The 22,530-nt window shown below is 35.3% G+C and overlaps 2 protein-coding genes across 2 annotated transcripts; one reads left to right on the forward strand and one right to left on the reverse strand.

The window, feature by feature from the left end:
- Positions 1-245: 245 nt before the first annotated feature.
- Positions 246-13,426, reverse strand: LOC149490133 (transcription factor SOX-14-like). Its single transcript, XM_089700949.1, has 2 exons — positions 12,581-13,426; positions 246-395 (listed from the first exon to the last, which is right to left on the reverse strand). The coding sequence occupies exon 1, from the start codon at positions 13,226-13,228 to the stop codon at positions 12,599-12,601; it is 630 nt and encodes a 209-aa protein (XP_089557075.1). The 5' UTR covers positions 13,229-13,426; the 3' UTR covers positions 246-395; positions 12,581-12,598.
- LOC149490134 (uncharacterized) lies at positions 406-10,241 on the forward strand. The gene is made up of 3 exons (XM_089709699.1): positions 406-2,176; positions 8,159-9,954; positions 10,185-10,241. The coding sequence occupies exons 1-3, from the start codon at positions 784-786 to the stop codon at positions 10,239-10,241; spliced, it is 3,246 nt and encodes a 1,081-aa protein (XP_089565825.1). The 5' UTR covers positions 406-783.
- Positions 13,427-22,530: the final 9,104 nt, after the last annotated feature.

The raw sequence follows: 22,530 nt of genomic DNA on the forward strand, positions 1-22,530 counted from the left end.
ACGAAAAATTAGCTTGATAGTAATCACTTGCAAAAATGGGCGATGTATCCCGGACTAGTACCATTTGTACAAACAGTCAGTTTTAAAGAATGTATGATATTCTCATTTGTTTCTCTCAGTTTCCCATAAATATTGTTCATTGATACTGAAAAGGTACGAAATGACAAGCTGTTAATAAATAATAAGCAGTTTTAATGATACAATTTCCTAACGTTATTTCTATTTCTATGAGAATAAATAAGGAAGTAACTAGTTTTAAAACATCACAGAACTAATCAATACGTTAATAAATATACCTAATCTATTTCCTACAAATTATAATGTAGATTTGTCGTATGTATATCTCATAACGTAAGAAACGTCCATTTTCCGATTCTTAGACAAAATATACAGAACTTCTTGTTACAAATCTTAAAATCATACATAGTACATTATTTTCCATAGACAAGGTTTTCTGTTATTTATAATCTACCGCCTGACAACTTAACCTCCCCTCCAGTCGGTTAGTTGTCAGTCGATCGCTCACATTTTTTGAAGAAACGATCAGCTAGCAATTGATCCTGAACAGCCGACCAGTGCGGTCAACAAGTCAGTGCCTTAGCCGTGCCTCATGCTTGTTTTAGGGTTATTTAAATCTATTATTTAAGATTGTGAAAGATTGCGAATATTATAGTAAAAAAGTGAATGTAACAAGGAGGAATATTAAAATATCAATTGTGAAGAAGGCGTTTTATTCCACAACCCAACAGCTTCAGAAGTGGGATAACGATAACAAGATTGGTGATGGGCCGTGATTGGTCAAGGACTCCTTCACGCAGCCGAGACGGCAGTCGTGAGGGCAATGAACAGCGAAGCCGGCGTAGTAGAGAGCGCCGCAGTGAAAAGCGCTCAGACCGCCGCAGTCAGCGCCCAAGCCCGAACCGAAGTGCCAGTCACCGGAGCCGCCCTAACACTGAGCACCACCAAAGGAGTCCCGGTGAGCGACGTTCTAGGCGTAGTATTGAACGTCGCAGCCAACGATCAGGTGAACATCGAAGTCGTAGCCGCAGTCAGCTACGAAATCGCCACGATAGCAGAATTATGAATATTGATCGGGACCGTAGAAGTAGGAAACGTAGTAAGGACTGTTCTATTACAAGACCCCAAAAAGGTGATAAAAGCGATGTAACTAGTACTTTAATAGATTCATTTGTTGATGCGATTAAATCGATGAAATCTAGTTCTAGTGATAAATTTTCGTCTATTCACAATGTAATACCTGATTTTGATCCAATGGCAAAAGAACAGACTGTTAATGCGTGGTTATCGAAGGTTGAGGAATGTAAATTAATTTACGAATGGTCAGAAAAACAAGTCGTGCACTACGCTCTGCCTAAACTCTCGGGAATAGCTAAAACGTGGTACCAAAGTCTCCCCACTTTGCTGTATTCTTGGGAGGAATGGAAAGTTAAATTAATTGAAACTTTTCCATCTACCCAGAATTATGGTGAATTATTAACTGAAATGTTGAATAAAAAACTACGGTTTAGTGAATCTCCCGAATTATATTATTACACTAAAATTAACTTACTAAACCGTTGCAACATATATGGCAAAAATGCAGTTGATTGTCTAATTTATGGAATTGAAGATAGGGGTATTAGACTAGGAGCTCAAGCGGCACAATTTTCTGAACCTGAACAGTTACTCAAATTTTTTAAAACTGTTAAACCAGGCGTTTCTAGGGATACCGAAAGATCAATTCGAGATAGGGATAAACGGCCGGTACCAAATAATTCAAATAGGGTCTTGAATAAGCCGAATAGATTCGAACCGGGTCGGATAACTTGTTTCAATTGTAACGAAGTAGGTCACCCCAGCTATAAATGCAATAAACCGTTATTAAAGTGTAGTCGTTGTAATTTATTAGGTCATTTGTCTAATGCGTGTTCTAAAATGGAACCCGCTCAAAAGCTAGATAAGGAAAAAACCGTGTTGAAAATCTCTAGTCAACAATCGGCGAGTATTTACACTTTTCCTATACGTATTAACGGGGTAAATGTCCAATGTCATTTAGATTTAGGAAGCGAATGTACTCTAATTCGGTTGACGGACGCCCTAAATCTAGGGTTCAATTGGACCACAAATGATTTACCCTTACTAAAAGGCCTAGGCAATATACCGTACCAGCCTATCGGTAAGTCGTTAGTTATTAAACACTTGACCGTAATTTGAAGCTTACTTCATTGAGAAGGTACCTAGCTTTTTCCGCCTATTTTGCCCTCTCTTTCCGTTGTATATATGCTATCTCTCTCGCACACCTCTCCACCAGGTGGCGGGGCGCACGATAATGTGCGGGCGCTGGATGTTTTTTCATTGGCGTCTAGCTTCCGCCGCGAGAAGGTTGTCTACAAGACTACAACCTTGGTGCTATTAAGTATTGCTTAAAGCAAGTGCTAAAAGTGTTAAAAAGTGTATCCCGTCGGATCGGTACAGTGAGTTATTTTTACATCTATTCTAATAATATTTTACTTAAAAATGAGTAAAAATCTTTAAAGTCAACGGTATAATCGTTGGACTTTATTTAAAATGCTGAGGTTTTTAATGAATCCTTCAGCAATAGTTTATTTTTCAATATGCTTAAATACTTAATAGCATGAATAAAGATATTTAAAATTAACGATACAACCGTTACATTTTACTTGAAATAGTAACTTTTCTTTTGAAATATTTCATTATGCAATATGTACTAATTAATATTTGAATTTTTAATACTGTGAGTAAAGCTATTTTAACGGTGTTACCGTTCGGCTTTACTCGAATCGTTAATATTACTTTTGTGATTATTTGATATTACTAGATATATCAAATACCCTCTCTTGTATATAGATATTTTTAATTATTTATTTCATTTTTAATAATGTGTTTTTATTACAAGGTTACAAGTGAATTTTTCTTGGAAAAATTACAATTAATACCTACTTAGTATGGATATGAGCCAACTCAAAGCTTTACAGGCATACAATCCATTGCTACGACTTTATTACATTGTCGTTATCGCTAGGAACGGTTCGGAATTCCTATAATAGTTTATTACTAAAAATTATCGAACGAGATGAGTCAGCTCCAAGAAGTCACGACATGTCAGAACATGTTGTGATATTATTTTATAAATCGTACGGGAGTTACAGCTCAACTGAATAATGATGGAATTCGCTCATGTATAGTAGATACGTACCATGAATGTACCACACATTCAAAACTATCCGTAGTCTATACGTGTCCTTTTATGAGTATTATTCTGATCCGTTTTTATGTGAAAATATACATATTACACACGGCTAATTTGATTGAAAATTACGTTTCCTATGTTTCAAATGATGCAACTTTTTTGTTTAAACGAGTAAGTACCAAAATTTTACAATTAAATTCTTTGGTTTACTGAACTTGTGCTGAAAGGGTTATCGTATAATAATTATCGAGATACCTTAATATAAATTAGATTTAGATACATTTATTTCAAAGGATTTACAATTCACTTCTAACGTTTTAGAATAATATTAGAAACTTGTACACCTTGACAAAAAGTAAAAAATTGCGGGTGAGTGGAGATTATTTTGTTCAATTAAATATAACGTCCTACGACGGTATGGTTGCGTTCGTAAGGAATGTTAACGGATATAAAGCAACTAAATGTTACATCGATTGCATGAACAAAAATAAAAATGAATCGAAGTTCATTTTAAAATTTAGTGAATTGATTTGAATTATGAATTTATTAAATAGTTAGTTCTTTTTTATATAAACATAATAATTAATTACCATTGTCAAATCAATTCTTATTAATTCATCCTGGACAGTTGTCGCTAACATTGGAAAATAAGTTAAAGGACCTTGTTAATTGCTATATTATTTAAATGATTATTTACTGCTAATTTTATATTAGCACTAAGGTGTATTCTTGCTCGAAGCAGAATACATAAATGTGGCCACTACTCCTCGCAGGGGTTAGCCAGGTCAAATCCACCCTCGCAGGGTGTCTCTTAAGCATTTTTTGGCAGGCCCTACTTATTTCTAGTTACAAACATCCCTCGCGCAGCTGTCGCTCGCAGGGAAATGGTGCAAATATATATCGGCCCTCGCGGGGCTTTGATTACAACCGTCCCTCACGGAAAAGATGGTGCAAATATATATCAGCCCTCGCGGGGCTTTGATTACAACCGTCCCTCACGGAGAAATGGTGCAAATATATATCAGCCCTCGCGGGGCTTTGACTACAACAGTACCTCACGGAGACATGGTGCAAATATATATCAGCCCTCGCGGGGCTTTGATGGCGATTGGTGCAAATATACAAAGGATTGATCATTAAAATGATCATAGATATTTGCTTTCGTCAACGAGGACCCACGAAAGAAGTTTTGGATATGACCGTATCGGATCTTCACTCTTCTAAGGTAGGTAGAAAAAGGTTTTGAAATCTTCTTCACAGTGGGCAGTATAGTAATATGACCTAATAAATACAATAAAGGTTAGAGACGTCAAATAATGGGCGCATGAAATTGATACTTCGTATCCTAAAAGTTTACGCTTCAGGAATCAGGAAACCACCATTGGTTTACCAATTATGGAAATTGGAATTGAACAAATCGTATTTACCAATGTAAAGCCTATTCAGAACAAAGGAAGGCGAGTCGGATCAAATATCATCTCGCAGATGATTTGTGGCGGTGGTTTCGAGGATTGTCACCAAGCCTTGTGTCAACGGTATGTGTGGTATCGTCATTCAATGGCACTAGCCGACCAATTTTCATATAAAAACATCGGAAGAGATTTTTTAATCGCAAAGCGATTGAATGTAACAAATGACGATTGATTCAAAATCAAATTTCAAATTTCAAACGATTGATTACGTATATTTGACCTCTCATAGGCCTATTTTAGTTGCCCGGTCTTGTAGGCAATTTATTTGACTCGTTTTTCAACCCATTTGACCTCATTATTGCACCCATGAGATTTTTCTTCAGGGCTCAAACAATAAATCGCTGAGGGATTAGGATAATCGTTTGTTAGACAAGTTTCTTGTCATCCCACCAGGATTATTATATTGTATAATAAAGTTATATACAACTATTTACGTAAAACGTTTAAGTACTCAACGAATACTGAGAATACTGACTGTTGAGTTACATAGGATAGAGGATAAATAACGGAAAGTCAATCTATCCAAACAAAAGCCTCTTATTATTAGATATTACTTGGAACCCCTACCCTAACGAGAAAGCTCTGCCAAATGACTGTTCATTTCTTTGCTTTGAGGGGGGGGGGGCAATAAATGAAATGCAGTAGGTACAGACTATACGGCTTTTAAAATATAAGTCTGGTAAGCGAACTAAACTTTGCTAGTTTAGTTCTTGCTATATCGCTGTCCGTGGCTGCCTCGCGTGTTTACGGATGAATAAAGTAATGTCCTGTCTTCGCATCCACAGCTAACTGTCATATACTGTCATAATCTTAACACAGATTCATTGGACATAGCTCCCCACGAGCTCTGTTCTTCATTTTTGCACTCGCACAACTGTGGACAACACGAGAGCAATGCCTGCATTGGTAGCAGTTACAATCAAGGGCTAGCAAGGTAGGCTAGCCATATTACGGATGTTGGAACAACCGACTATATTTAGGGCAATTTTCTTTGTCCAGTGTAACGTTTAGACTGTCGTAGCATTCCTACGGAACAAAGATGGGATCAGATCTGCATCCTTAATGAAGTTAATCGAAAGGAGATACTTTCAGACGACGATAGTACTCAAAATCCACCATATTCCAGAGCATAATAATGCATAGTTAAGCTTATAATCTCTCTTGCCATTATCCTGCAGCAGAATTCCTTGGCGATAATTTGTTCTCGTAATGCTGGGGCCACACTAACGTCTAACGTCTAATGCCCTTTATCGCGATAATTATTCCGATAATTTTTAAGGCGTTAAGTGGGTGGCTACACTTGAACGGTCAACGTGAATGCCGATTGTTGGCGATAAAAACGGCGTTAATTTTACTAAAATTCTAGCAAGATGGACGTAGTGTGACCGCTTCATTGCGTTAATTCTCGCGATAAAGCTATCGCCTCGCCAAACGGCAATGTTAATGCCGTTGTTAAATCATACTGGCTACACCTAAAGTTAACGTCCATTATCGCGTTAATTAATGGCATTTCCCGTTAGTGTGGCCCCAGCATTAGAACGAGCGAGGTTGTTACGATAATATGAGAAATCCTGTCAGTTAGAGACCTGAACGATGCGATAGAGTACCGCTATTTCAGTAGTAGTAGCACCTAGAAGGGTGAAGGTATTCTGGAAAGCGGAACTGAAGGCCCGGTCAGCAGCACCAGCCACCTAATAGACAGTGTTCAGTGCTGCACCACTATAATCTGCAAAATGACTCTGACGGTATGAAAATGTGGAGTACATTTTCAAAATATCAAATGATATAGTTGGAATAAAAATCCTATTTGCCTCCGTCTACCCAAAAGACGTACGGAGTAGCTAGTAGTAGTTGGTTGAATTATAATAAGTATAGTTAAAATCCTTTATTACTGACTGGATAAATTTGGCTCTTTTCCTATCTGACGTTCATATAGCTGTTGACTGCCTAGTGTTATGCACAAACACTATTATAAATAAGTCACGTTATGTAGTCCCGAGACTTTCGGTATATAAGTTCTGATGTAAATCATAATTATATCTTAAAACTGAATTGATTAAAAGTAACGTACTTAGCTGTAGTAATTGCAGTTTTGGGACACAGATAAGCTCTTTATCATTTTAGTCTCTTGGGTTCAGTATATTTGTTTCCAGTACAGAGTTTATGACCTATCAGTTTTAAATAAATAATTCATGCATTGTACTGAAAGTACCAGCCATGTTTAGATTATGATTGCGACGTTGGCTCTAAACATTAAAAGATACCGCACGGTTTAGTTGGATGTTAAAAATCTGTTTTATAATTTAAACCATTTACCTGTTTTGTTATTTTAATGCCTTATTCAAGGGGTGACCTTTTAAATTTACTTCTGACCCCAAAAGTAAGGACCAAGGTCTCTTCTTGTCCGCTTGTAGCAGGTTGGGTTAAAACTGTGTGAGTTGAGACATTTGGTAATTCTATGTTAAGATGATTCAATGATGCTTCTGCAGAGTTCTAATTGAATAAATAAAGGTTTGAGTTTGAGGTATTTTTGCCTCGTCGGGATCAGCTGTTGCTTCATTTTGTAAGTAACATCTAAATGCGTAATTGAAAGTCGTTACTGGCGCTTTCGCAGATTTACGCTAAAGATAGTGGAAATTGTAGTAACTTTAACTTTTCAAAAAGGTTAACTAAGGTACGCTTGAACCAATCTCATAAGTTCTAATACTTTTAATCATTATGATTAACTTTTTGGTTCTTATTTGATTAACTTTTCATCTGGGATTGTTAATATATTATATAAAATAAAAATTTGTGTGATTTATTAGTAGGTATACTATCTGCACACCTTACTCTTTCAAATAAAGAAATAAGTAATTACTTATGTATTCAAATTCACATTGGCGTCACATTGTACACCAGGTGGGTAACAAACAGGTCTCAATGAAGTAAGCTTCAAATTACGGTCAAGTGTTTAATAGCTGTGTTTTACCTGAAAATAAAACACATATTAAATACTTACCTATATTTGAAGCTTACACTTAACGTCCACCTGTTGTGGATTTCGACTCAATGAAAAAACATCCAGCGCCCGCACATTATCGTGCGCCCCGCCACCTGGTGGAGAGGTGTGCGAGAGAGATAGCATATATACAACGGAAAGAGAGGGCAAAATAGGCGGAAAAAGCTAGGTACCTTCTCAATGAAGTAAGCTTCAAATATAGGTAAGTATTTAATATGTGTTTTATTTTCAGGTAAAACACAGCTAATATTGAGGTACAAGGAATTACTGAAAAGGATATAGAAATATTAGTTATTAATGATAACCTCATTAACTATCCAGTGCTTCTAGGGCATTCATTTTCAGAACGGCCGGGTATTAAAATTACTAAAACCGTAGATAAACTGGAGATTTGTAAGACCCAAAACGCTAAAATACACTTGTTATGTAGGGAGCAAACTTATATTAACCCTGAGGCAATACAAACTGTCGCAGTATTAGCAAAACCTGAACTTTCTTGTACTGTATATGTTAGAGGTGGTATGCGGGGACAAAATGGTTCTGAATTCTATTTGTTTCCGGGAGAATATGAATTAAAAGATGGATTAGGCTGTCTTCTTATCTTAAATCCTAGAACTAAGGGTTTAATTCTAGAACGTGAACAGTTGCTGATACGCAGTATGGTAATGAGTAATGATTGTAAATATGTAAATAACGTTAATTTCACTGACAGGAATGATATATCTGAGCCTGTTATAGGGGATAATCTTAGCGAATTAGAAAAACAAATGGTGAAGGACTTGCTCGCAAGATATAGCAGCTGTTTTTCTTCCTGTCTTAAGGATCTCGGATTTACAACTGTATTAGAAATGGATATACAATTAAAGAATGAAGAACCGGTAGTTTACAGGCCTTATAGACTCTCGTATGCAGAAAGAGAAGATGTCAGGCGCATGGTAGCAGAAATGTTAGATTGTGGCATAGTTAAGGAGTCTTCATCACCTTACGCGAGCCCCATTGTATTGGTAAGAAAGAAAAGTGGTGAGAGGCGAATGTGTGTTGACTACAGAGCCTTAAACAGCAGGACTAAGCGAGACCATTATCCTCTCCCTAGGGTAGAAGACCTTCTTGATCAATTAGCGGGCCATAAGATGTTCATATCGCTGGATTTGGCTTCAGGGTACTATCAGATTCCCATCTCGGAGAAGTCTCAAGAGAAGACCGCGTTTGTCACGCCAGATGGACAATATGAATACACCAGAATGCCATTTGGCTTAGCAAACGCTCCTTCGGTTTTCCAAAGAGCCATGCATAAGATTCTTAATAAAGCACGGTTAAGTTATGTAATTGTGTATATGGATGATGTTTTGATACCCGCGCGTTGCTTTGATGAAGCGCTGCAAAGACTAGAAGAAGTTTTGAACTTATTAAAAGAAGGAGGCTTAACACTGAAAATGCAGAAATGTAAATTTATGTTTGATAAATTAGACTTTTTAGGGTTTGAAATAAGTGGTAATGGTATCCAACCAGGCTCTGCAAAAACTGGAGCAGTCTCAAAATTTCCTACTCCCTTAAATCAGCATGACGTTAGACGATTTTTAGGTCTTGCCAGCTTCTTTAGAAGATTTGTCAAGGATTTTGCTCTGATAGTAAAACCATTGACGGGTCTTCTAAAGAAAAATGCGCCTTGGAAATGGGGGGAAGAAGAAGCAACTGCATTTACAGAGATTAAAAAACGATTGACCAGCAGACCAATTCTCGCACTATACGACAAAAATTTAGAAACTCAGTTACACACGGATGCGTGTAGATTCGGCATCGCGGGTATTCTTCTTCAGAAAGACGAGAAAGGTTTATGGAGAGTTGTAGCATACTACAGTCGTCAAACCACGGTAGAAGAGCAGAAACTTCACTCGTTTGAGTTAGAAACTCTAGCTGTGATAGCGTCATTAAACAAATTTAGGGTCTACTTGTTAGGCCTACGCTTCAAAATACTAACAGATTGTAATTCATTACGCACCACACTTACAAAACGAGATGTGATCCCGAAAATTGCAAGATGGTGGGTGCAGTTACAAGAATATGACTGTGAAATTGAGTATCGACCAGGAGATAAGATGTCACATGTGGATGCCCTGAGTCGAGCTCCATCAGACTCAAAAGTAGACGATTTGCACGTTATTGATATACTTAGTGTTACTGCTGAAGATTGGATTACTACTGTTCAATCTTCAGATGACGATATAAGGCGTATTAAAGAAATATTAAGTGATCCAGAATCCCCCAACATAGTAAGTACATTTCAAAATTACAAATTAAAAAAATGGACGTGTATACAGGATCATAGCTGATGATAATATCAAATGGGTAGTGCCTAGAGGCGCACGCTGGCAAATTGTTAAAGCCAATCACGATGACGTAGGCCATTTTGGGTTAGAAAAGACTTTAGATCGTATTCGGGCATTATATTGGTTTCCTAAAATGAGAACCTTTGTCACCAAATATGTTTCAGCATGTTTAGAATGTGCTCACCATAAGATGCCAGGTGGTGCTCGACAAGGTCACCTACATTCCATAGAAAAAGTAGAAATCCCCTTTCACACGGTCCACGTGGACCATGTTGGGCCTTTCATTAAGAGTAAGAAGGGGAACTCATATATCTTAGTAATCATCGATGCCTTTACTAAATTTGTTTCTTTGGCTGCCGTCAAAAGTACCAAAACGTCGGAAACTATAAAAGTAATTAAAAAAAAATCTTATTGGGTATTTTGGTACTCCAACACGCCTCATTTCTGATAGAGGTAGCTGTTTTACCAGCAAGAGGTTTAGGAAGTTTATACAGGCCTTAGGCATAAAGCATGTTATGAATGCAGTAGCCACGCCGCGAGCAAATGGTCAAGTAGAAAGGTCAAACCGAACTATATTGGCATCATTGGGAACCATGAACCATGGCAAAGATCCTAGAACATGGGATGATAATCTATCGGATATACAGTTAGGCATTAATACGACAATACACGACGTCACAAAAAAAACTCCTAGTGAATTATTATTTGGGCGTAGAGTTACAAATCCTTCGCAAGGTATATTAAGTGAAGTAATTTCGGATGTAGGACATGGAATAGTAGACGGTAAGATTGACGATATTAGATTAGATGCACGCTGCCTGATGCAACAGCAAGCGAAGGTCAGTGAAGAACGGTATAATAGAAAAAGAAAAGCGGCAAAAGTATATAAAGTAGGTGATCTAGTGCGAATTTTGAGAGCAGTTGCATCTGGTAGCGGGCAGTCTAAAAAGTTGGAACCCAAACTACAGGGACCGTACCGCGTAATTAAAGTTTTACCAAACGACCGTTATGTGGTAGAGGATACCCCTTTATCTCGAAAAGGTAGGCGGTACGAAGCTGTCGTGGCAGCCGACAAAATGCACCCTTGGTTAAATTTTAAATCGATGTCTGATAGCGATAATGACGGTGATGATAGTTGTTCTGATGCCATTGAGAATCAAAATAATTAAATTTTATACATACACATTAGGTAGTTTAAAGTTCTTTATGTATGTTGTAATACACATCCTTCTATAAATGACGAGTCAAGTCTACGTGTTTGTTATGAACGAAGAATGATCGACGTTTATAACAAACACATGGAATTTGAAATAGCTTGCATATTGTGGGCATGCCGGGCACAATATGCCGCCCAACGAGAACCAAAATGCAGTATATGTGTGAACAGTGAGTACCGAGTGATTTTGTATGATTATTATGGGTATGCCGGGCACAATGATGTGCCGCCCAAAACGAATAGCTTACATACTGTGGGCATGCCGGGCATGATGTGCCGCCCAAAGAGTAACAATATGCAGTCTATGTGCAAGCAATGAGTACTGAGTGATTTTTATTACTGTTGAGGGCATGCTGGGTACAGTGATGTGCCGCCCAAAGAGTAACAATATGCAGTCTATGTGCAAGCAGTGAGTTCTGAGTGATTTTGATTACTGTTGAGGGCATGCTGGGTACAATGGTGTGCCGCCCATAAGAAAGCAACAATTATTATTGTACATTGTTATTTTTGTGATCTAATTATTGTCAAATTTAAATGTATGAGATAGTATTATGTAATTTAAATATAACATTATGATTGTATTGCAATACCTGCATAAGGTCACTAATATGTAAAAATGTATTGGTGAGCAATAAATTATTTGAATTTGAATTAGTCCTAATCAAACGGATAGAGAAGTGAGTTTTTGTTATACAAATGTTTGTAGCGATTGTCGAAGTAGTTCCAATAGAGATATATATATATTTATTTATTTTCTTTTTTTTTTTTTTTCGAAATTTGTAAATCTTATTCTAGGCTTGTTTCCTTGTGTAATTTTGATTATTTGTAAAAGCTAATCATACCAATTCAAACTTCGGGAACTAGTTGTAAATACATATTATTATAAGTATTTGTTTCAATTTCATGTAAGTATGGTTGCATTTTGTTTTCCATATTTTAACATTTTATTTTTGTTTAAATTTAATTTAAGCCAACGAAGGCACTCGTTGAAGATCGGATGGCCGAGCTGTTACAAATCTTAAAATCATACATAGTACATTATTTTCCATAGACAAGGTTTTCTGTTATTTATAATCTACCGCCTGACAACTTAACCTCCCCTCCAGTCGGTTAGTTGTCAGTCGATCGCTCACATTTTTTGAAGAAACGATCAGCTAGCAATTGATCCTGAACAGCCGACCAGTGCGGTCAACAAGTCAGTGCCTTAGCCGTGCCTCATGCTTGTTTTAGGGTTATTTAAATCTATTATTTAAGATTGTGAAAGATTGCGAATATTATAGTAAAAAGTGAATGTAACAAGGAGGAATATTAAAATATCAATTGTGAAGAAGGCGTTTTATTCCACAACCCAACATTCTAATACCACTAAATCTATTGAACACTAAAGGGATAATACGAAATCCTAGCTACATCATCAGGCACATAATGCAGATTCTGGTACGCCTTCACCATCATCTGCTGGTTCACCACCGCGAAAGGCCTTGGGGAAATGCTCTCAATTGACGGCAGAGGTCGTACATCTATGGGTATTTCTTCCTTCCTCACTGGCACGAAAGATGGCTGGCTGATCGGCGAATAGATCATGTTATTGTACATGTATTGAGGATCTGAATAGCTTATTGGCATCTGGTAATCAGATCTCGGTTCCATCTCAACGAAGGAGTCTCGTGAGTAGATGGTCGTGCTGTACGTTGTCTCCAGTCGATTCTTCCGTCTTGGCCGATATTTATAGTCTGGATAATCGTGCATGTGCTTTAGCCTTAATCGCTTAGCTTCATCTATGTATGGCCGTTTCTCTGCTTCGTCCAGACTCTTCCATTCCAAGCCCAGACGCTTTGAAATCTCTGAGTTGTGAAGCTTCGGGTTCATCATCGATATTTTCTTTCTCTGCAACCTCGACCAGACCATGAAAGCGTTCATCGGTCGCTTGATGTGGTACGGATTGGAATTCTTCGCCAGCTTCTGTATCGGTTTGATCTGAGCGTCCAATGGATATGACATGTTTAACTATTACATGTTTTACATCTTCAAAATACGTACCAATGACTTAATGACCATTGTTTTGCAGATCTTTAATTCACGCCAAGATTTCACCAATTTTAGCTTGAGAGTCTGCATTTAGAAGAATCGAAAGCTATGACTATGTGCAATAACGTTTTATTCTCTCTGTTTGAACTGCCTGATGTTCCGAACCGATCGGATGGGCGTACAAATGTGAACTGATGACCGTTTTCGAAGCAAACTAAATCGGAGCGCAGTCATTAAAGCAACAAAAGCGCGGACACAATGGTCATGACAATTTTCATGTATTATCTGATGTTGAATAAAGAGCGGCGACAATGCCGTGATTGCTCGCAAATTGTCAAATGATACTGGTATGTTTTGTGTAAGGCGCGCCTGCGCAGTGATCTATTAAACAGTTAGCCTTATCAAGCGATTGCTTTCTGCGAGATAATCGGAGGAAGTCTGAATGGCAGGATCAGAGACAGAGGTTAGTAAAGCTGCGGATACATGGTGCTTTTATTTGTTATATTTTTGGTGGCAGTGACCTGGATGGTGCTGTGATACACGACCATTTACCTCACTTTATTACCTAATATCTCTGGGATTCTAAATTATATTGTATGTACTTGTATATTTTTTTTTATAAATAGGATATAAAAGTCAAATAGGTATATTTTTATATAAGCTGAATCAACTTGTTTTAAGAATGCTTGCTTTATTTTTTTTCGTAATTCCACATAAAATTGGAGTAGGTACCTAGGCCGATTCGTTAGCTCGCCGATTTTGATTTTGAAGCATTTTCAATAAATCTTATTGAATTAAATATTATCTTAATGATATCGATTTTATAGCTGTAGATTGTGCAAGTAACACATCCTAAATAAAATGGATAAATCCCAATACATTAGTTTCCATTCATTTCGCATTACAGAATATAGATTTAGATAAGTATTGTGACAGACCAAGGTACTATAGCACAGTATTATATTATCTGTGCAAGGTGTGCCCATAGACCACACCACAATACACCATTCATTCGATTGATCACAATATGTCTAGCTTTGTTGATAGGGATTGATAAATCGGAATAATTAAATTACTCTTTGATGGTATAGTACTGCTTCCTTGTTTGTTAATATTTTCGATGGACGATCGAAGTCTTGGTACAGTCATATGTTTCGTTTTATTGCATTCAGTAAATCAGTAGATATAGGTAAAAGAGATAAGAAGAGGCAAGAGCAACTATAATATATATAATTAATAAAAAACCAATCCAAGTCACAGATTAGATACTAGATATAGTCCAAGTGCATTTTGCATACTCATCCATTCATATATTTCATTCAGATACATTCGAACATAACTAAAAAGAAAAATTAGGAGGTAACATTACTCATGAAATTTAAAGCTAAAAATTTTATTTTATAAAAATGTGTGTTGTGTGTTGCAAATATTTTTTTTTTAATCTAATTCTAAGATTCAGTCTAAAATCTAAATATTCAAATATAATATTATATTTTTTACAGATATATTGCAACAACGGCTTTAAAATATTAAAAAAAAAAAAAAAAAAAAAAATTCAAAAAGACGTCGTCTGCATTTTCATAAAGCTTTGAAGTTTTAAAAAAATTCTTCTCCTTTTTTTATTTCAGCGACATCTATGAAAACATGATAGCATCACGTTTGGGCCTTTAAAGTTTCGGTTTCTAAATTTGAACTGTTGACATTTAGCTATCACTAGATGGCGCAATATATAAAATTGTATTTACACGTTTCTTAGTAGATGGCGCTACAGTGGTTAAAAATCACTAAAAATAAATTACGGAAAGTATTTTGTTTTTATTATGTCCTGATTTTAATTATTCTCATATTCAATAATACACTGGAGTATAAATAGTGTAAAAATATTTAAAAAATATAACACTTATTTTTTATAAATAGTTTTTATGCACAGTTTTTAAGTTTATTGTTAGACAATTACTTTTTTTAGTCTGTGATGATAATAAAATTTAATCATATAATGCGATACCATAATATTATGTGATACTTATACAATAATCTTAAAGCATGTTTAATGTAAATATCCAAAACCTAATCAAAACATAAACTTCCAAAAGTTTACGAAACCATAAGTCGCAACACAATAAAAACGGTATGAAAAACGCGGGAAAAGCTAAAAACCGGCAAATTTATGTGTACAATCGTAAACTCAGCGAGCCTAGCAACACTTTGTAAATCACGGCGGACATAAAGGGGGTATTTAAACCGCTATATTTATGAAAATAAGATCCTATAAAGCTATAATGTGAGATACAAAAAGCTCTCGTTTGGCCTGTCGTCGCGGAGACGATGCTTTTTATACCGTACGACACGACGGCACGACTTTTTGTTACCTTATAAATATTTTCAGACAATTTCACTACCTAAGCTGGTTCTTCATTTGTTTATTTAGCTAATAATAAACAAATGAAGAACCAAATATATATTTAACACAGACTAATAATAAAATGGCATACGTATACTCAGTAAGAATACCTATCAAATATTATTTTTTTAGGATATCACCATAGAAGGTATTTATAAAATAGGCATTCTAGGATATACTCTACATTTTACTTTCACTAATTGTATCTTAAGATATAGTGATTACTAATTATTAGTATCCTTCCATTATTCCTCGCTTGTATACGACTGATCATTGGCGAACTGCATCCTTTCTGGAACAGGAATCTTCTATAGGTACATAATAAATCTGTAGAAGGGTCAATTCTGTACATTGAATATATTGAAAAAATAAATAGCAGGGGGTGTTACTGGATCGATACCAAACCCAAATATGTGATTAAAAAAATTTTTGTCTGTCTGTCTGTCTGTCTGTCTGTCTGTCTGTATGTGAAGACATCACGTGAAAACTAACGGTTCGATTTCGATGAAACTTGGTATAATTATACCTTATTATCCTGGGCGTAAAATAGGATACTTTTTATCCTGAAAAAATACGAAGAAAAAAAATAATCTTAATTTTTCAGTTTTATCCATAGACGTTGTTCTGTAGAACAGCGAACACACGTTGGGTATTATAAAGGCCTACCCGTATTTGAGTCCAATAGATATTTATAAGATGTTATTGTCAGAGTTACTCAAAATGGAGAAATAAACCATCCACGCGAAGACCGACATCCGCGCGGACGGAGTCGCGGGCGGAAGCTAGTTGTATAATATTCAGATATCGCCATAATCATTAGAATTTAGAATCTCAACCGAATTACAATAACATTTTACAGAAATAAGCATAGGTACAATCACAACCTATGTAATTCACATTCCTTTATTAGGTACCTACATAGCATGAAATAAAATAGGTTAAGGTCATTGAGATATACATATGGAGACGACACCGCCTACATCACTTATGTTCCGCTCAACATACGCCATATGGCGTATGTTCAGCGGTTTTTTTTAATGGTTTTAAAGTGAAACGCATCAAATATGCCTTCGTGTGTGTTACGATATTGCACAAATAATACAAATAATACGGAAAAGTGCAAAGGAATAACTTTCATCGGTAAGTACCTAACTAGATAATATTTTTTAAAACTTAGTTAGAGCAAAAAAATGGCGCACAGATTATGTTCATGGTGTCTCCTCCATACGTAGTAATATTATCTCAATGGTTAAGGTACATGTAGGATCTTCAAGTTATAGTATAACGATGAAATAGTATAACCAACAATGTTAACAAAAGTCGTGAACACTAAAAGTCTCAATAAGCCGTAACTTATTGTTATTGCGAATTTTAAGCCTCCGTTTTATGCTTCAAATCGCGGTGAGTCACGACTCCCAACAATCTATGTGTATGTAGATTTATTTACAGGAACTTGCCAAGAAAAAACCTTTCATTTTATCTATAGGTAGGTGTTTTTTAAGAATATAACTGTTAACGAAAAACTGCTGAAGCAAAGTTGATCAATCAGTTTTGTGCATAAGATATTATCAATAATAATTAATTTACGAATCCTATACCTACTCTTGAATATAAAAATAAAACAGTGTGAATTTAAAAATATTTATTCTCATTATGAATGTTACCTAGTAAAGCACATTTCAACATTTGTACAAGAAACTTGTAAATAAATAAACCACTAAATAAATAAATAAAATAAACCTAAATTAAACATTTGCTTCTTGCTCCGGCACTACCGGCTAAATTTCTAGGCCGCGGCTGCTGAAAATCTTCACTTGCTGACAGCAAGCACGTTTTAGTTTGTGTTTTATACTTATTTTGATAGCCTATTTGAATTTAGTCTTCAATTTCTCGTACATAGGCAGGAAATAATATAATAACTAGAATTTAATCAATAAATCTTAATAAATTCCGCAAAACTAAACCCCGCAAATCAAACAACCAAACAAAGAAAAATATAATACTTAATACTTATATTAAATAAAGATATGAAAATAAGCGAACAAACAGCTATCCCTTTGAGTGAATAGAAAAGAATAAGTCCCGGCTCGTATAATAAAACCTCTTGTGTTGGATCCCATCCACGTGTGTACACATGATACGTCGTTGTCGGATATGTCCGGGGATTTTTGATTATTATTTTAAACTAGCTGTGCTCCGCGGTTTTACCCGCAGTGCTCCGCTCCTGTTGGTCTTTATAGCGGGATGATAATATATAGCCTATGGCCTTCCTCAAAAAATGGGCTATCTAACACCGAAAGAATTGTTCAAATCAGACTGGTAGTAAGTAGACCAACAGGAGCGGAGCACAGCTAGTAAAAAATATTTATGGGTAATTATTAACAAAAAAAATAGAAGAATCGAACAATATTTTAACAACATCTTTCAAGCTAAGAAGTAGAGTCCTCGACAGTTAGTAAAGGTTATGAGAAAGTATGTTACATTTTAAACTTATCTTTAGAAAAAAACTGAGAGAGCATGATAATAACTTTATTATACTATTAGATTAAAAAAATAATCATAAATTAATTTAAGTAGGTAAAATCTCCTTGCCCTCCTGAAAACGTCAATCTAAAATGCAATTTTTCAAACTTTAAACTGCGTCTACAAATTATTACATAAATATTTTAAGAACAATCTTCAATCACTTATACCGTGCATTTCGTGCTGTATTGATACAGCATTTTTATTTCCACCCGTTCAATACCGAGACATTGGCGAAGGCGCTTTGTCAAAACTCACTTATGTGAAAGCAACACAATATCTATAAATAGATTCTTAATATTTACTTATTTTCATTTAAAAATGTATTAAATTGTAATTTTATTAATTTTATAATATTTTGTATAAAAACTCTTTGGTCAACAATCTGTTTCTTTAGTTTTAAAAAATGGAAAAAAAAACAAAACGCATCGTTCGATTTTTGAACGCCCGCGCCGCGCCGCGCTAATCTAATTTCGATTAATATTTTTTTTAATAAATAACAAATGAATGTGCAATATTTCACAAAGCTGAATGTGGCTTAAGATACGTAGTTTTGAGTTGAATTTCAATTATTTTAATTCATTAGTTATTGATTCGAGGTGATTCTTCAACCATTCCAGATTTTCATAGAGTTTACAATTAATTACCTACAACATAATAGATATTATAGCGGTGAATATTGATGTAAGTATTTACCTATAGGTGCAATTTTCTATTTAACTACTTTTCCAAATTTGTTAAAGCAGTAAAATTTTGTAGTCACTATAATTATTAATGTATGTCACTTGTCAGTACCTACTTACTAAAACTTATTACTTAGATACTGTGAAAATATTTACCTACTGATTGATTTTATTTATTTATTTTTTTATATACATATTATCTTATATATATAAAATTCTCGTGTCACAATGTTAGTCTGCATACTTCTCCGAAACGGGTGGACCGATTCTCATGAAATTTTCTGTGCATATCGGTAAGTCTGAGAATCGGCCAACATCTATTTTTCATATGTACCACGGGCGAAGCCGGGGCGGGCCGCTAGTAATAATATGTTATTTGACGGACTGATTACCTAATCATTTCATTAGCGGCAAATTAGAGGTAAGTTAAAATATTCATAGAAAGACCTGCAGGAATTTAGGTAGGTTGTGTACAATAGGTACAGTCAGAAAAGTTTTGATAAGTAACTAATAATTGGGTTTGTATTCATATCGAAAAAGTTTTAACTTGACACTTGATACAGCGTATTTTCATATTTTCAGTCAAACTATTATTGCGTCATCCCATGGATTTCATTACAGCCGGCACCAACAACAATAGTGCGACAGAATCGCTGCAGGGCAAGTCAACATGCTACGTCACGTTCTGTGCCCAAGGGGGGAGGTTGGAATGGCCCAAGGTCATTCTAATAACGCTTGCAGTGACCTGCTAAGTCAAAATGGAGTAGACACAATATAGGTAGATGTACAATGATATAGTAAAAAGGCGTAGAAATATTATAAGCGCTAATGGAACGGAACGTTGAAAATGGCCAATTAGCCACAGTCACAATTTAATTAAGTTGACTTTTTTCGCTCACGATAATTGAATCATGCTACCTTACTTTGACGTGTGTCTTATTTATGCTTGTGCAATGGCTATTAATTATTACTTAGTTAGAACTTATTTCAGTTGTCTCTATTTTTCTGACGATGCAGATGGTTGAATTATGCGGCACACGCGGACGAACCTATAGGTATGGCATGATTGAAAATTGAATTATTGTGGCGTATTAGCCACATTTCAATATCCCGGGGCGCTTAAATCTACGATTTTGTCTTATAATGTCATTGTAAAAAGCAAATTAAAAGTGAAATGTGCAGAAATAATATGAACAATATGTCTTGATCATGACAAGAAGAGCATCCTGAATACAAGTTTGGTCGACCACCAATTATTAATATACCTACAAGTATTCTGATTGCCCTTCATTATAATATAATAAATAATTCAAAGACCATTTAAATTAGCATGCAATCATCGGCTTTGCTAACCTTGGTTGAAATATCTCAGTACAAAAAAATAATCAGATCCCTCTACCTAGTTTCTCATCATTTATAATTATTAATTTATTGTTGTAGTAACGAGCGGGAGTTTCACTGATATACTTAGTACTTACCTCATAAATAAGCTGAACCATATTCGAGCCCAATTTTACGTAATTCATAATAAAATCAAAAACACATCAACGAGGCTAACAGACCATTTTACATAACCGTGTAAATATAAAAGATGTATTCAATATACCTACATAATAGTCTACGAACTATTTCATCCATAAGGGTATAACTTCCCTCCGTAACAACGGAAAATCAACCTTATTCTATAGATATAGAGTATGTTTTCGATTGTAAGTGTATAGTAGCTAGGCGATTATTTCGCATTGGCGCGCAAAAACGCCCGCGGCGTGGCAGCGAAGCGCGAAAACGCTCCATAACATGATATTGTGCGGGCGTTGTAGCGACACAGAATTGTTTTACGTACGAACAGACACTGGTAAACCTGTTTGTATGAAACGGGCGGTGTTTACGGTATACACAGATATACATTTATACACTAGTATAATAGTTAGCAATTTGTATAAACCCTGTATAGACACTATATCTACTAATTACAATATACTATGGCTAACAAAAAGTTTGCTCTGTGTGCTGTGTGTCATTTTGCACGCCTCATAAGCGAAGCGTTGAGGTGGGTACTACTGTCACTTCGCGCAAAACATCTGATTTTTCAAACTTAAAATGTCTTTATGTATCATACATTGCACTTGTAAGATAATAAATACACACACATATTAAGAAAAAACACTATTTTTAACGTTCATGATATTTTTGATGTCATTTTTGTTATTTAAACTAGTTAAAAAACAGTTTAAAAATGTTCTGTCTTGGACGTCCGTGTGTCTGTATGTGCGGATCCTTTTTCTTGTTAACACGATAGCGACCGAAATACTTTACTAATCGAGTCTTTTTTTTTCTCTTACGCTTGAGTATGCTCAGGAATAGAACCCTTTCATTTTTCAGGGTCTGATTCGATGTGGTTTAATTGTTATTAAATAAACAAAAATAATAATTAATAAATATTTATTAAAAAAAAATTATGAGGCGTGCACTTTTGGATTTTCCAAATTATTTCTCTATTCCTTTTAATATTTTATAGAGTCAAAAGTTAATCTTTTAAAAAATGTCATATGTTTTTGAAAATTTTAGAGTGGAAATTTTATTAAGATTCATTATTTCATTTCATGAAAAACCGGTTCCGCACAAACCTGTTTTATTTTTTGATTTTGTTTATTTTTTTGGCATAAACCTATTTATTTATGTTTTTCGCAATTTTCCCGTTGCCAGAATATATACCTAGATAATAGTAAGACATACTACGTGACGTTGCTAGGACCCAAGATTCTGTTTTCACGGGAGTAGGTAGCCCATATGTTTTGATTCCCACATGCCGAAATTTGCAAATAATTGCAGCATTATTTTTTTTATTGTGTTGGCTTATAAGTTTGTTTTTCACAGCTTCAATGGACCGTAGACTTGTGGATAAAATATAAATTTCAGCTTGATATCTCCACGCGTTCCTTCGAAAAAGTGTATAATGACAAACAGACAGACAAACGGACAACAAGGTAATAAGGGTTGCGTTTTTTATCCTTTCGGGACACAGAACTCTAAAAATTAGCGATTTCGTTTTCCTTTATGGTTCATAAATCTCTCCTATCACCTGTTAAAATTAAATTAGCTCAGCCTCTTATTTACATTTTAGGTATGTACCTACTCCAAAACCATTAGATAGAGTGATATAGGTATACTTAAGTGAAATAGGTTTTTGAAAGAAAACTGTATCTCCTACTTTGGGATAGAGGATATTTTTTGTCATAAAAATAGAGCAAAAAAAAATGCACACAAGCGAAACCGTGGGCGGAAAACTAATATTTAAATTGATTCCGGGTAGGTACTTACTACTTAGGTACCTACTCATTTAAATGTCATCGTTGTCATAATAAAATACCTATTAAAACATAAGATTAAAACTATTTATTCCTTCCTAACCTATCCTGATTTTTGACCTACATAACGTTAATGAAAAAACAGCTGGTGTCGTTTCCTAACATTTAAATTTTAACTTACCAAAAAATTTATCGTGGTCTCCATTAGGTAGGTACGTATATAAGCTGCCATACATCGCGAAGGTCTAAATAAACTGGTTGTATCTGAGAGTGTAAGGTAAGTGCAGTTTCTTATTTAGTAGGTAGGTACCTACCTATAAGTACCTACTAAAACATAGATTATTATTATTTATTAACGTC

This window comes from Colias philodice, chromosome 2, assembly GCF_061535455.1.
Source record: "Colias philodice isolate Cphi_HAF_F1 chromosome 2, ilColPhil1 Martin Lab GWU primary, whole genome shotgun sequence".
NCBI lineage: Eukaryota > Metazoa > Arthropoda > Insecta > Lepidoptera > Pieridae > Colias > Colias philodice.